This window comes from Leptidea sinapis, chromosome 37, assembly GCF_905404315.1.
Source record: "Leptidea sinapis chromosome 37, ilLepSina1.1, whole genome shotgun sequence".
Classification (NCBI taxonomy): Eukaryota; Metazoa; Arthropoda; class Insecta; order Lepidoptera; family Pieridae; genus Leptidea; species Leptidea sinapis.
The window spans coordinates 3178239-3194290 of NC_066301.1; the positions used below are offsets into that span (position 1 = coordinate 3178239).

A 16052-nucleotide genomic window follows, 5' to 3' on the forward strand; every position below is an offset into this window, starting at 1 on the left:
TAAGTGTATTGTATCTGGCTTTCAATCAACATAATATCAAATATTCTTTATTATTCTCACACCGCTTCTTCAGTGTTTAAGGTCATCATAAACCATTAAAAAAAAGTAAACAGAATTATGTCAAATTACCATCTCAATATATCTAAATGCATAGTTGTCTTGAAATAATGGTTTAGAAATTGGACTTTACTTCAACTACCCACACTAATAGTTACTGAGACACACACACATACATAATTTACCGCGCACACCTTTGTGATTCCTCCGGGCGGTGTAGCAAGTGACTCCAATTTGGCCTAATTGATGTATATACATATTATATGTATACACACTATTACACAAATTATCTTGCATGAAACTAGACTAACATAGCCTGTACTATGCGTGCGACGTGTAACGATATGTTTAATACGATATCCATGCGACACATGCATAAATACTTATATACATCTACGACTCATTCAAATTCAAACAAACATTCATATTCATCATAATTATAAATGATTGCACCGGGATTCGAACTCTGGACCTCTAACTAAGTAGGCTATACGGTCGTCGCGTCGTTAGATCGTTTTTTCGTTTTCAGCCACATTGTTAGTTTAATGTTTTTTTTTCTGGCTGTAGTACACTTGTGAAATGTTTTAATAACTCTGATCGTGAAATCTGAGGTTCTGGTGATCAATAAAACAGGGTCAACCTACTCAGACACCAGCTGCTCACAAATAGCGGTTTAAAAATGTTACATTTAAGTTCCACTGTATTAGTTTAAGATCTTTTGTGGGGAGAAATAAACAGATATTATCTTAATATAGTCCAATTTTGATTTTTTTAAATATTCGCATTATTTCATCATAAGAATATTTTAGAAGTTTACTGTTTTACTTTTACCAAAAAATATGTAAAAGAACAAGTACAGAAGTCTCACTCCGCAAAACCAATTATAACTAATAGGGACTCTTGAGCACATACAATAAGGTATAATTCAGATCACACGGCGCTAATAACCTACATTTTTATTCACCTAGAAGTTGCCTCACTTTCTATCGCGTGACTTTTTCCTCTTTTGGCGACATTAGGGTTGACTTCTTTACCTAAAACTGTATCTACCTACCTAGTTTAAGGTGAACTTATAAAAATAGATTAGTATTTTGTATAATATAAATAAGTATGTAATCGTAATTTTAAACCAATATTCTTTCGCTGTCAAACCTACACTAGTTGCAGATAGTAATGTATGCGTTGGAAGACCACGACATAGTTAATCCTTTAGTATAGGAAATATATAGATATAAATAAGCTTTAATAGTTGTTTCTCCATTTTTAAAAGATCGGCTGGACCGGTGAAGTAGGTGAACAAAGCTCGTGCGTGCGTCACTACACGTGAGTCCTTACTGGATAGCCACTCTGTAGAGGCCGCAACGCATACTTACGATATTGATACCTACACGGGGAGTAAAACTACTAATATAATTTATCTGTAATATAATTTTCTTGAAGTTTCAATTTAGGCAAATACTATGAAGTGATATGATATATTTAAATTAATTAACATTTCACAGAAATTCACAAACGACTAGAAATAAATATTGATATTAGAAGCAGCAGTTGCAGCAGTTTCAGAAACTTGAAGTACCCTTACACTTCCACAAGCTGGCCTGAACTTACACTCAAGAATTAATATGAAACTTCGTGAATATTCATTATTCATTTCAGCTGCTGTGCCGGTGGGAGGAACTTCCAGTTTATTAGTATTTAACCTTATCTCAAGAGATTCTAACATGATTTCATTAGGTCTCTCAAGTGCTACACGCTTTATTTTAAACTTCATTTTATGTTGAACCGATTTTAGTTAAATTATAATAATTATATTGGAATTTTTCATATGACAGTAGAAAGTTTATTTATTTATTTAATTAAATTGCGTTACATGCGTCTTAGTTACTAAACAAAATTGTAGTACTAAATTATTATCACATGCACCTCGTAATAAGGCATAACAATGAACGACAGAGGGGCAGACATTCAAATATATTTTTCCTCTAGGTATTCATTAATAGAATAGTAACATTTTTCCAAAAGTAACTTTTTCAAAGAGCTAAAGTATTTTTTAATATTGGTTTCGGCTTTTAAGTGTTCTGGTAACTTATTATAAATTTTCACTGACTGGAAAGGGACCGGAACTGTGTAATGTTAATTTAGATTTAGTTTGCATAAGATTATTTTTATAGCGAGGTGTGTTGAGCACGTCTATGATTTTAGTGTACAGATTTGGGTGTTTTCTTACAAACTTACATATTTCGAATATATATGTCCACGGTAATGTAAGAATATTTAGTTTTTGAAAATGAGGTTTGCAGCTTTCTCTTTGTTTAATATTTGCAAGCACACGAATACATTTTTTCTGAAAAAAAAAAAAGAGTTCGTGTGCATCTACAATGTTGCCCCACAGAATGACGCCGTAGTTTAGCCTCGCTTGTGCGTAGGCGTGGTAGGCTGTCACTGCCGTTTTTAAATTTGTAGATATCTTTAGTTCTCTCTTAAGATAAATGATGCGAAAAATAAATAAAATTAACTATCTCTCGGATATGCCAAATATTCAGGTCTGACGGGTCTTATGTCGAAAAGGAATCTCCAAATTTGTAAGCTTTTATGCGGGGGTTTCCAAAGCCTCTGCGCAGTGACTAATCTAGGGCACTGGGATGCATTCCACAAATATTTAAGATTTCATTGAAATTCTAGATATTCTGTATGTCTCTTCTGATGGTACCTACCCATTTTATGTTAGTTATAGAAAAATACAAGCACCGTATGCTTTACCAGTGGGAGGCTCCTTTGCACCGGATGCCAGCTTGATTAAGGGTACCACAATGGCACCTATTTCTGCCGTGAAGCATTAATGTGTAAGCAATACTGTGATTCGGTCTGAAGGGCGCCGTAGCTAGTGAAATTACTGGGCAAATGAGACTTATGTCTCAGGGTGATAAGCGCAGTTGTAGTTCCGCTTAGAATTTTTAGGTTTTTCAAGAATCCCGAGTGGTTTCTGCATTGTAATGAGCAGGGTGTATCAATTATCATCAGCGTCATGCTCGTCTGGTACCAGTTTTTAATAAAACAAAAATATATTTATACAAAAAGAGACTTCATTGAAGTACTAGTGTAAAATATATAAATTGTAATAAAAGAAAATATTGTAAAAAAAGAGGGTAATAAAAAGGGCGTAACATTAAGGTCAAAATAAATAAGCTTTATTTATTTTTCTCCCATAAAATAATTACAGAGCACTAGCAGATACTTACTGTTATTATTAGGTTAATTGAACTGACAAATATACATAGGTTCATAACTTAGATTAAGGATTGGTCACCGCTGCGCTCCAACTAGATACCGCAGGCGTAGCAGAAAATTGCGGCATGTGTATGTGTGACGATGACGTGCCACATGTTCTGTTGAACTTTGCAACTAAAATTCCAGGTTGCGTAGTAGGACTGTAAAAATAATACTACAAGAAATAAGATAGACACTGGGATCACATATCATCAGTAATTATATTTTATTTATTTGAATGTAAAATAACACAAATTTTGAAAAATGCCATTGAGTGTCAAGATGCCACGCACACAAGCATCTAATAGTTGCCGTAATAAAAAAAGCTATTGTTCTTAGGTAGTGCGGTATTTAGTTGGAGTGCAGCGGAGACTAATCCTTTAATCTAAGGTCAATAATTATTATTTTCCTGCTTATAAAATACACAAAAACAATTGTATTTTCACACAACATTTTTGATGTAAAGTTTGTTAAAGTTCACCTACATGGCGACTGTAACAGCTTACATTAACGGCAACACTTCACTGAAATTTGAGTTTATCTTAACACTGCGCTGATCAGCACCACCACTGTTGTGGAGAATGATGGAACGGTCATTGTGGCCGCATCATGAGCTGGTGACCAGACGTCGGACCAAGGAGACTGTGCCTGCTCCTTGCTTCCTGGTCATAATGTTGTTATCATCTCTGTGTAACAAAAAGTATGTTAAAATATTATCTAAACAATTTGTTATTTCTTAAAGTGACCCTCAGTTCTGGGATTAATTATACAAATTAAATTTGAAAACAGAATTTATGAACGCGTTCCGTTGCGTGAAGCCAAAACCTGAGAGATAAACAAGACATATTCAGAACAAGACAATTTATGAACGTTACGTCATTCGAACAGTTGGCTCAGTGGAAGAGCGCTCGCACGGAGGTCACAACCCGCATAAGGTCATAAATTTTGTTTTCAAATTTAATTTGTGTAAAATATTATCGACGATTATTTACTGTATGACTTCCTACCTTCATAAAATAAATTACTCAGTACCTAATTTACCTTTTGAGCGCTAAATCATTACAGCAATAGAAAACTAATATTAAATAAGTGCAAAAAACCAGTAGTATTTTTTTTGAACAAGAAGGACAAACGACCTTACTGGTCATCTGGTCATAAGTGATCACCAGAGAAATCACAGGAGCCTTGCCGGCGTTTAACGGGCGGTGTACGCGCTTTTTTAAGGTACCCATGTCGTATCATCCCGAAAACACTTGTATGGACAAGGAAGCTCGTTCCACAGCTTTGAAGTACGTGTAAGAAAGCTCCTTGTAAACCGCACTGTGGAGGACACATCCAGATGGTGGTGATGATATCCTAATTTGTGCGTCCATGTCGTGCGAAGGTGGAATTCGGCGGCAGGAAAAAGGTGAAACAGCTCTTCACACTCCCCGTGATAAATGCGATTGAAGACACACAATGAATCAACGTCTCTACGCAACACCAAGTGATCCAGCCGTTCACAGAGCACTGGGTCCCCGACAGTTCGAGCTGCTCTGCGTTGCAAGCGTTCAAATGGATAGTAAGTAGAATTGTAATGTTTTCTTAAAACTGTACCAATTTTTTTATCAGTATTACAACAAGAAGCCATGAAAGAATTAAAATTCAAAATTATGAACCAGTATTGGCAATCATAAAATGTACAATAGTTTATATTATAAACATTTACATGTGCATTGTACCTACAATATTGACATAATATAGATAAAAAAATGTTGTTTGTATCAAAACATGTGTACCCATTTTGAAATATTATTACGTAATAACTACCAATCCATGATCTCTTGTGCTCTTAGCATTCAAATATTAACCCACTTTTAACATTAATTTAATTAGGATATTAGTCCCACCATCTGGATGTGGTCCTTCACAGTGCGGATTTCAAGGAATTTTCTTCCACGTACTACAAAGCTGTGGAATGAGCTTCCTTGTGCGGTGTTTCCGGGACGATACGACGAGGGTACCTTCAAAAAAGGCGCGTACACCTTTCTTGAATGCCGGCATCGCTCCTGAGATTCCTCTGGTTTTATACATCTAAGAACATGTACGTTAATTTGTCCTCATTTTCCATAAAAAAATTAATGCAAACGTAGCAATTAGCTACATTGAAATCAATCAATTTGTAAAAAATATTTGCAATACTCTCTTACTCACAGTACTCTCTTTTTTCCTCGAATACTCTGATTAATAAGAAATAACCCAATAAGAAAAGACATATTAATCTGTTGAAGTATTCGTAAGTAATAAGCAAAATTAAATTTCTAAAGAACAATTCTCCAATATAAAAATTTTACAATTTCACAATGATTCTCCAAGATTCTTTGTATGGCATTCAATTGAACGAAAATTGCGAAAATGAGTTCTCAATTGTGAGTTAATTTTCGCAAGCTCAATGTTACATCTTTCCAAACGATACTGCTGAGTAATTGAACGCTCGATTCTGAAAAAGTAACACGAACTAGGTCACACAGTAATTTTCCAACTTACGTTAACATTGAGTCAATTGCACGAACTTGTTAAAACTGTATGAATGCCTACCTAGATTTTGCATTTGATGTTGGCTGAGAACTACATAAGTATCTTCTTGAGCTAGATCCTCTGCCACATCTCGATCTTGTTGATCCATATGCTGGTCTTCATCTGCATATAAAACGTAGCATATTAATAAAACTCTATTAATAATTCACTGTTAATTTATTATAATATCGAAACATGATAGTTGAACGTATAAACTAAGCTTTTTCGCCAAGAACATTAGAACTTTATTCTAGACATACATATTGTTACAAATTGAATACTTCTACTTTTATTTTATTGAAAATTTGGAATGCGTTTATTGTTTTATAAATTTCGATAAATTCTCACCATAACACATTTTATTTTCAGGTAAATAAATTACAAAAATGAAATAAGGCATTAAAGAAAACACAATTACAGTGATTGCCTTGCTCAAAGTGGGTCTGGAACCGTCAGTCATTTTTAAGACACTTATTCTTCAGTATAATATATACACATGCTTTTTCGAAGACCATAAAAAATCGGGGCTGCCGCATACTGTTAGAACTAAAAAAGCTGTGAAAGTCATGGTTCAACAAAATCGTAGAAGGAAACAAAAAATTATTTAAATTTTTATGGCAAAAAAGCAGATTCCCTCTAGGATTCTTCCAAGTATCTTGATAGAAGACTTGTTACTCGTCGATCGTCGATTGATATACAGGACATACCCCCAATTCCCTACAGTTAAAGAGAGTGGCTCAATACATGCTGTCTTGATGCACCAGTCTAAATCAACAAAAAAGAAACAAAAACAACGTCAGATCTTATTGGCGATCTATTATTAAATGGCGAATTATTTGCATCATAAAATATCAAATTAAGTAGAAAATAAAAAGGACACCTCACATGTCCCACTCTCAGTTGGTGAAAAGGCTCGACAAAATAATAGTATAATTGTATTAACTGGCACTGAATAATAAATTTCACATAAATAGCTATTTAGGGAAACAAAAAGCATTATCATAATGGAACCAACCCTACAACGAATCGCTGTTTTATACTATCTGCATACAGAGTACGTGTTTTGACGCAAAAAGGTTTACAATTTACGCGCCTTTCAACCTCTTTAACCTATTTATACGTTCCAAATTTGCTTTTGGAGCTGATGTTTATCGACACTTTCCCTGTGTTTATTTCATTTTTATGTTTATTGACCTGCGAATACAAAAGTACGATATTCATTGAAGTGTTTGTAAATATGTAGTTATAGAGATTTTATTTCGTATTTTGAGGATTATAGATTTTGATAGATCTAATAAGACTCAAGAAAATAAGTAGTAAGTTTACTTACATGACACTACATTTGTTGTTGGTTGAACTGTTGTCGTTGTCGTTGTTGTTGTGGTCGTTGTTGTTGACGTCGTTGTTGTTAAAACTGTAAAAATTTTACATTTGAGATTGATTTTTAACAAATCATTAGTGCTGTTGCCTTTTTACCGTATTTGGTACGGGACCATTTCTAAGGCTATTTATTCACTTATGAGTTTCCAACGATCCTGCCACGACTGGTTACGTGTCGACTAGCACCTTCATAGCGTGCTGGTACTCTTGCGATAGAACACTCTCCCAGTGCTTCATCATCATCATCATCAGCCGGAAGACGTCCACTGACAGACAAAGGCCTCCCCCAAAGATCTCTATGACGATCGGCGCTTCCCTCATTCTACGTAATAAAGCGATCTTGACCAATCTTGTGGGGGGCCTATCAACAGTGCGTCTTCCGAAACGTGCGTTTCTGCCTCACTGGCCATCTGTCCGTCGAACTATCTGCCCTGCCCACAGCCATTTCAGTTTCGCAATCAATTAGGCTGACTTTGATGCTTATTAGCTATGTATAAAATATTCTAACGTACTGTGTAAGGATATTTCCGCTTGAGCGTTTCCAAGGTAGTTGTCCACGTGACAGCGATACGAGCCCGCGTCCTCTCGTGACATGTCGTTTACTTCCAGCGTCATGGTGTGCCGGTACTCTCGCGTTATAACGCTCACCCTGTATTTGCTACCTGTGTGTAAAAATATACTTGGAGTACACAAAAAAGAATTGAATATGTTTAATTACCACTTGTTATGTTTGAGGTTTCAAGAATTTTTATAAATTTGGATTTAGTACGGGTTCTGCTATATAATTATTGTCTTTACTAGGACATAGCGAAAACGTAAAATTAAGTTTTTGAAGTGAAACTTCTTTAGAATCGTTGTCAAGATCCCTAGTGTTGCGGATGACCATAGTGGTTGTCTCACCACTTCCCTTCAAGTAAGTCTGTTGTCCCATCTTATATAAAAATATAATCCATTCTAATAGTTGGCTTACAAAGGTTGATTTTTGCCGCACGACTAGACCACACGTCGAAAATTGATCGTCTTATTGACAATGCACCAACGATGCAAATGACCATAGTCGTAAGCCCCAAAGCCATCCGACCTTTGCCGTGTGGCGTCGAGCTGCATGCGGCAGATGATTAAAATCAAACGTGTAAATAGTAGAATGCAGGCGAGGCTCGCCGTATGAGGTGTGTTTTGCGCTGTGTTGTTCCACTGAACCATCTCAATGCCGACACGTAAAACACCCACTCTGTTCAGCATTTTGTTTGAAAATAAACTGTTTTTATCGACCAGTGTGAATGGGGATGCAATTCGATTTTTGTAACAGATGCGGCAGGTGACTTGCCGCACGGCTAAAATCGACCCAGTGTAAACTCCCTATTATCAGCTATTTAATTAATCTGAGTGATGCATAATACTCTCGCCGAGTTTAGTACAACTCTATAAAGTTAACCTTACATTACAATCCTCTACATTTGAAAGATGTTTTCTGCCCATTCCTAATAATTCAGAATAATTTACTTACTATTAGCTAATCTCTGTTCACCATTGAGTACCCAATACATGCTACGTATGGGATACGCTTCCGACGAGCACTGAAGACTAATTTTAGTACCGGACAACGCACGGATGGCAGCACGACCAGGCCTTATTGAGGGGGCGACTGTAATTAAAAATAACATTAAAAGGCATAAAAGGCATTTATTTTCTCAAAATTGATTCCTCTAGAATTATTTTTGATGTCATTTCTAATATAGTATATATATAGATACTGCATACAGATAATCTAGTACCAGGCTGTCCGATCACTTAGATATTTTATCATAGAGCTAATTTTTAATAAAACATTTAAATTTATTTATAGATAATGCCTGAACAGTGGTTGGGACTTAATTATAAAAGTGTTATACATTTACCCTTAAAGCTATTAAGTATCTCATATGGTATAGAAGCGTATGTCTGGAATTAAGTATAAAACTAAAATCCAAGTAGTTCTTTTTATTCATATGGAACAAGATTTAATAACAAAAAAAAGTTTTAAATATTTAGTGACACCTTAGTTTGAATAAATACGTAAGTGTCCATCCCTACTCTGTGGTTTGACATAGTAGCTATAAAAATTATTTTATCTAAATTTAGAGCCTAGCGAATCTCTCTCAAGAAAAAAGCCTTTGTATTGAAAGCGATTGTATGAAACGTGCAGTCATTGATAGATTGACAGATGACGGCTATAATCTTGTAATAAACGGAGATCGCCGAAATCCACTACGCTTTAAGAAACTGTTCGCTTTCAAACTTGGACGGATTTTACTTGGTCGCCAATTGCCATACTGTAATTACTAATACTTCAAACTTATGTCAAACCACTGCACGTTTTATACTAAACTAAATTTCAATTTTTGCTCAGGTAGTCTTATTTTATAGTATTTACATCCTCTTTGTAAATTTAATAAAAAGTACCAACCGAATTATGTTTAGACTTGAAATTATCATAAAGGTTACTTGTTTACCGCTTGTAGCCGTTACCATGTTGCGTATTGAATTTTCGATACTTGTGGCTCGATCGGTATGGGTCAGATCTAAGCCCTATAGCATATTTTCCAACATATAATTGACTTGGGCTCTACATACATTAGTACATAAAAACCATAATATTCACCAATACTTTATTAAATACACAATATTATTTGCGCTATTAAATTATTTAGTAAATTAAACAAATTTTCCCTAAGTTCAGCTGTTAGGTCATTTTTGTGTTAGAAGAATATTGAGACTGACAGATCTTCAAAATAGTAGAGTTTGACATATAATAAATAAATCCTACAGTTTTATATTGATGTAGGTATAGATTAACAACTTAATAGCAAAAATGTGATAGACTCACAGACAACACGAAGCAATATTCTTTTGCTAACAGACGGCGGCACCCCATTAGTGGCTATACATAGATATGCTCCTGACGTAGCTCGCTCCACATTTGATATGTTCAGCCATTTCCCGCTCCATTTCGATACTAAAATAAACAATTATAGTTTTTAAAGTAATCATAATCTAGTCCCGGGCTGTCAGATCACTTAGATATTCAGTTGTGGAGTAGTAGGATTTACGACAGAGCCATTTCTTAAAAAACATTAAAATTTATTTATATATATTGCCTAAACATTGGTTGGGACTTTATTATGAAAGTGCATACATTTACTCTGAAAGCTATTATGTATCTCATGTGGAATAGAAGCGTATGTCAGCAATCAAGCCGCAAATAAGTTTTTAAAGAAAAAACTTATTTTTCGGCGTTGCGCACTTCTCTTGGGATGGGTATTATATGTTAATCTCTCGTCAGGACACGTGACCTGATCGAAAATAGGCAAAACTGTGGCCACCTCTTACACAACCACCAAAATAATATAAAAGTAAGTATATATTTAACATTATTAACCACAATATAAAATATATCACAATACATAAATATAAAATATATATTTTGAACATATAAGATATATTATTTGTACATATTGCGGAAAAAATGAATATGCATTTAACCATTTAAATGCTTGTACTTTTATTCTGATAAATAAAGCAATTTGTGCGAAATTATTCCCTTACCATTCCAAAATCGTATTCAAAAACGCACAATGTTAATGTTCAAGTTTTCACATCTGCCGGTACTCCTGGCGTGCAACCCGTTATTTTTTTAAGTTTACAGTTTGATTCAAACGTTACTGTACTTTAAATTAGCAGGTTTGAGACGTTAAATATTTAGAAGGCATTCAGTTCTTCTCTCACTTGTTTCCATAAAAATATGAATGACGTACGATCTCATTCTTTAAACATACAAAAATGGTTAAAGATGTTTTTGTACATAGACTAATAATGTGCATTATGCAATACAATTATTCTGTTTTTTTATGAAAATAAGGGACGAGACATGCAGGACGTTCAGCTGATGAGTATTGATACGCCCTGCCCGTTACAATGCAGTACCGCTCAGGCTTCTTAAAAAAACCCTAGAAATCCTGAGTGGCACTACAATTGCGCTCGTCACCTTGAGACATAAGATGTTAGGTCTCATTTGCCCAGTAATTTCACAAGCTACGGTGCCCTTCGGACCGAAACACAGTAATGCTTACACATTACTGCTTCACGGCAGAAGTAGGCGCGTCCCAGATTCAGAAAAACTACTTTTATCAGATTAGATCATCAGTCAGAGCAGAAGTACAATATCGTTTTGTTTATTTCTGTAAATATTATAAAATAAAAATTGTCACAATTATAATTGCATCAAAAAGTAATAAAACAGTCTCCTTCATTTTCAGCACGTGTCGCCTTATGACTTTTGTCGTCTGGCCTCACGCCAGCAGTGAAAATGATTTATCTCACAACATCTCGTTATTTACTCGTTTTCAATATCAAATGCAACTTACATCTATAAGTCATTGTCAAAATGTGTGCACGAGATATTTGTCTCTAACGAACGTAGAGCAAGATAGAAAAAGAAAGCGAATTGATTGTGACTATAACTGATTTTGATTAACAAGTTGTAAATAGTCAGCCACGTTTGGAATTAGCTTACCAGTGGAAGACACCTTTACACAGGATGCCGGCTAGATTATGGGTACCGCAATGGCGCCTACTTCTGCCGTGAAGCAGTAATGTCTAAACATTACTGTGTTACGGTCTGAAGGGTGCCGTATAGCTAGTGAAATTACTGGGCAAATGAGAATTGACATCTTTTGTCTCAAGGTAACGAGCGCAGTAGTTGAGCCGCTCAGAATTTTTGGGTTTTTTAATAATCCTGATTGGCACTACATTGTAATGGGCAGGGCGTATCAATTACTATCGGCTTGTCGGTCCTGCGTCGTCAAAAATCGTCTTTTGAATATGAAACTTGCAAACCACTAGCTGACACACACACGGCTGTCAGGGCTAGTATATTCTAAGGCTATTATATTTTGTAGAAATCATAAGCGACATTTTATTACACAATATTATACCGTAACGGAACTACGTAACCTCACTAAAGTTTCTCCAATATTTTAATTTACGAAAAAGATTGTTGGAACAAAACATTAAGCGAGTTAAAAGCGTTTGCAATTCGATGTTTCTCATCGTTTCTGTTTTGCAAAGAGAATTGATATTCTGTATTTCGCGCTTAAACCAGCCTGTGGAATTAAACCATTTTCTTACAATTTAATTGCTGAATTAATTCGTCTTGTACAATATAGACAAACGTCTATGTAAAATTGTATGTCTATATGTATAGCGTAAAACTGAAGTATAAAGTGATAGTTTTAAATGTAATTACTATTTTTGTTATCTAAAAATGAATAGAAATAAGACTTTATTGAATAATATAATCAAAAAACAATATCGTAACTACACACGCAACATTAAGAACTTAGCGTGAATAACATATTTGTCATTAACTGTATTTTGTTTTATTATGGAAAAAGAGGACAAATGAGCGTACATCAAGTACCAGGGTCACCTGGTGTTAAGTAGTTACCGTCACCCACTTTGTCTTGTAACACCAGAGGAACCGTACGCGCTTATTTGAAGCTACCCATTGCGTATAGTCCCGAAAACACCGCACGTGGAAGAAAGTTCCTTGAAAACCGCACTGTGGAAGGCCGACACACATCCAGATGTTGGGGATGATATCCCAACTTTTGACGTGTCATGCAAAGGTGGAATTCGGCGGCAGGAATCAGGTGAAACAGCTGTTCGGAACAGTCCCCATGATAAATGCGGTAGAAGACACACAATAAAGTGACCTCTCTAAGCAACGTCAGGTGATCCAGCCGTCCAGAGAGCACTGGCTCCCAGACAATTCGAGCTGCTCTGCGTTACACGCGGTCAAATGGGTGCACCTGTGTTAGCTAGTGTTATGGCTTCCAGTGGCCAGATATTGTGGGTTCGAGTCCCGCATCGTTCTTTTTTTTTTCAAATTTTATTTGTGTATTAATCCTAGAAGTGAGGGTTATCACTTTAAAAACATAACAAATTGTTTAGATTTACAAGGGCGACATCTCAAGTCAATTTCCTAATATGTATCTGCATATATATATGGGTTGAGCAGGTTATCAACTGTAAAGTAGATCCTGTAGATGAAGCCACAACCTAAGAGTTGAGCAATACAAGATTTTATGACGATACGTCACTGGAACGCTTAGATCTGTTTGTTAGAGCACTGGCTCGGAACGACAAAGGTCGTGGGTGCGAGTCCCGCATCGTTCATAAAATTTTGTTTTTCAAATTTTATTTGTGTATTAATCCTTGAGGTTATCACTTTAAAAACATAACAAAATGCAATTAAATAATACAAAGCGTGGCTAACCTGACTGACCCGACAAACGTTGTTCCGTAAATAATATAAAATAATGTTTTTTTTTTGTATTTATCAATAATATTTCGTAACATTAAGAATTATTTCGTAAAACATGCTCCCTGTTGTTATAGTGAAATTGTTTTACAGAAAATACACAGTTTCGCATTATCTCATAGAAAATATGCTCATAAAAAACAATTATTGGAAATAAAAATAATAATGGGTCCAGAATCGAAATGAAAACTATCCTAAATCCCAAGTTGGACTAAACTGCACTCCATGAAGTTTAGGAGTAAACTGGAATTAAACATCGGGACACTAGATTAATTTTACATTAAGATTAATGAAAGCTTACAATAAAATATAGTTTACAACTTAATTAAAACTAAATAATAATGCCCGAAAGCTGTTTCAAATCCAGTCCTCAACTTAGTTGCTATAAAATAGATTAAATTTTCGTTGGTAGAGCTGTGGCAATGGCTAAAACACTGCATACAAATGTCTCTGTTATCGCGAAAGCTTTTTGCTAAATCAAGCAAGCTTACATCCCGCTTTAGTCCATATAGTTTCGCACAAAATAGTATTGTAATATCATAATACAAAGCAGTCTATAAATTGTTTTTGAATACATAATATACAGACTATTTTGAATTATACAATTTATATATTGGATGTAGCGCCCTACAAACTAATTTGTTTTGTATATTACAGCCATTGTAAAATACTTTATTGATTGAAACGAGTAGTCGTTGAGATTCTTGTATGTTCTTCTCGCGAGCTCAACTTTTTACGATCATTTTATTGGTAAATTCAGTAATTGTAAGAAATATTTGTATTGACGATTCATAAGCGCTTAAGCCTAATTGAATAAAATTATTTGACTTTGACTTTATAATACGTTTTGTTTTGGTACTGTATATTTATATAAACAATATTTCAAAAGATATTACAATATCTGACATTGGAACTCTTTGGTTGTAGAGTACAATCAATTTATGTTACCCTCACTTGTTTTGACACTGCAGCGTTATTATGGATTTTACATGTTTTTTTACACTTTTATGACAATAAGGGACGAGACGAGCAGGACGTTTAGCTGATGGTAATTGATACATCCTGCCCATTATATTGTGGTTCCGCTCAGGATTCTTGAACATCCCAAAAATTCTGAGCGGCACTACAATTGCGCTCGTCCACGTCTTCGAGAGATAAGATTTTAAGCCTCGTGTGCACAGTAATTTCACTAGCTATGGCGCCCTTCTGTGCTTCGGTAAACAATTACTTACACATTACTGCTTCACGGTAGAAATAGGCGCCAGAAAAGTGTGCATAATGCAAAATTTCTAATTTTATTCTTTACCTTGAATATAATTTCGCAGCTCAGCAGAGCTTCCCTACACTGAAAATCGGTATTTTGCAGCTAGTTAGCAGTGTTTTGTACGTATGCATGTTGTATATCCCACCATGAAATTTGGCCATATCTTAATTTTACTAAATCTTAACTTGGTTTTACAAAAACAACCCTCAAAAATGATCCAGATTACCTTAGTGCAATGTCATAATACCAGATTCAATGAAAGGGCATCTAATTTGCTGAGAGACAGTAACAGTGAAAGTTATAATAGGCGACTTAACATGGATTTATTGCTACAACCCCAATACAAAGGAACAGAAAAGAGCTTATTTCAGGAACAGACGAAACCAATTATAAAGGCACACGTGCTCATAAAAGATGCAAGCCTATTCATACTCATTATCTGTGACCACTACATAATATATAAGAAAGTCCTTCATAACGTCTATCTGTCTGTCTGTTCGCTATAAACTCTAAAACTACTGCATCTATCTTCACGCTGTTTTTACCAATAAGTAAAGTTTTTTAAGTGTTAAGTTTTTCTATATTTTTTTTTAAATAATAACGAAATTTGTTGGAGATGTCTGAAAAAATAAGCCGTCTGGGAGCTTTAAATGAAAACGCTGCCTAAAACCTTTGATATATAACAAAGTAATATATAGTGGAATTGTGTATCTTATATACGTCTATAAATTCCGGGATGGCTTATGTCTATCTCTTAAAGATAACATACTATATCCATTTTAATATTTTCATAATTGGCAATTATAAGGCGATAATGTGAAAAGCCGTTTGCACAAATACGATATTAATCCTTATCATTTTCTATTTGCAGAACAGCGTCAGTCGGGTCAGCTAGTAGTAATAATAAATTATTATACTAATATATAAAAATAATTAGTAAAGTGTCATCACCTAAAGTTTGATTATCAATCTTAAAATGCCTGGAGTCTTCCCTCCTCCACGTTACGGTAGGTGTAGGAGTTCCAGAGGCTACACAGCGGAGGGCAGCACTCTCTCCCTCCTTCAGTTTGATGTCACTGCTACTGGCTTCGTCATCAATGTTCGGTGGTACTGTTAACATTAGCAGCAATAATTTTCATTTATCACAAAAATTACCCGCAAGTTGGT

The 16052-nt window shown here is 35.0% G+C and overlaps 1 protein-coding gene across 1 annotated transcript in view; it reads right to left on the minus strand.

Moving 5' to 3' along the window:
• Positions 1 to 3223: 3223 nt before the first annotated feature.
• Positions 3224 to 16052, minus strand: part of LOC126975686 (lachesin-like) — a 45935-nt gene continuing 33106 nt past the window's right edge. The window contains exons 4-10 of the mRNA XM_050823687.1: positions 15837 to 15995; positions 10127 to 10255; positions 8768 to 8905; positions 7773 to 7922; positions 7211 to 7294; positions 5902 to 6003; positions 3224 to 4010 (exon numbers count right to left, since the gene is read on the minus strand). Coding sequence (XP_050679644.1) covers positions 3991 to 4010; positions 5902 to 6003; positions 7211 to 7294; positions 7773 to 7922; positions 8768 to 8905; positions 10127 to 10255; positions 15837 to 15995 — 782 coding nt within the window. The 3' untranslated portion in view covers positions 3224 to 3990. The remainder of the gene's footprint in view (positions 4011 to 5901; positions 6004 to 7210; positions 7295 to 7772; positions 7923 to 8767; positions 8906 to 10126; positions 10256 to 15836; positions 15996 to 16052) is intronic.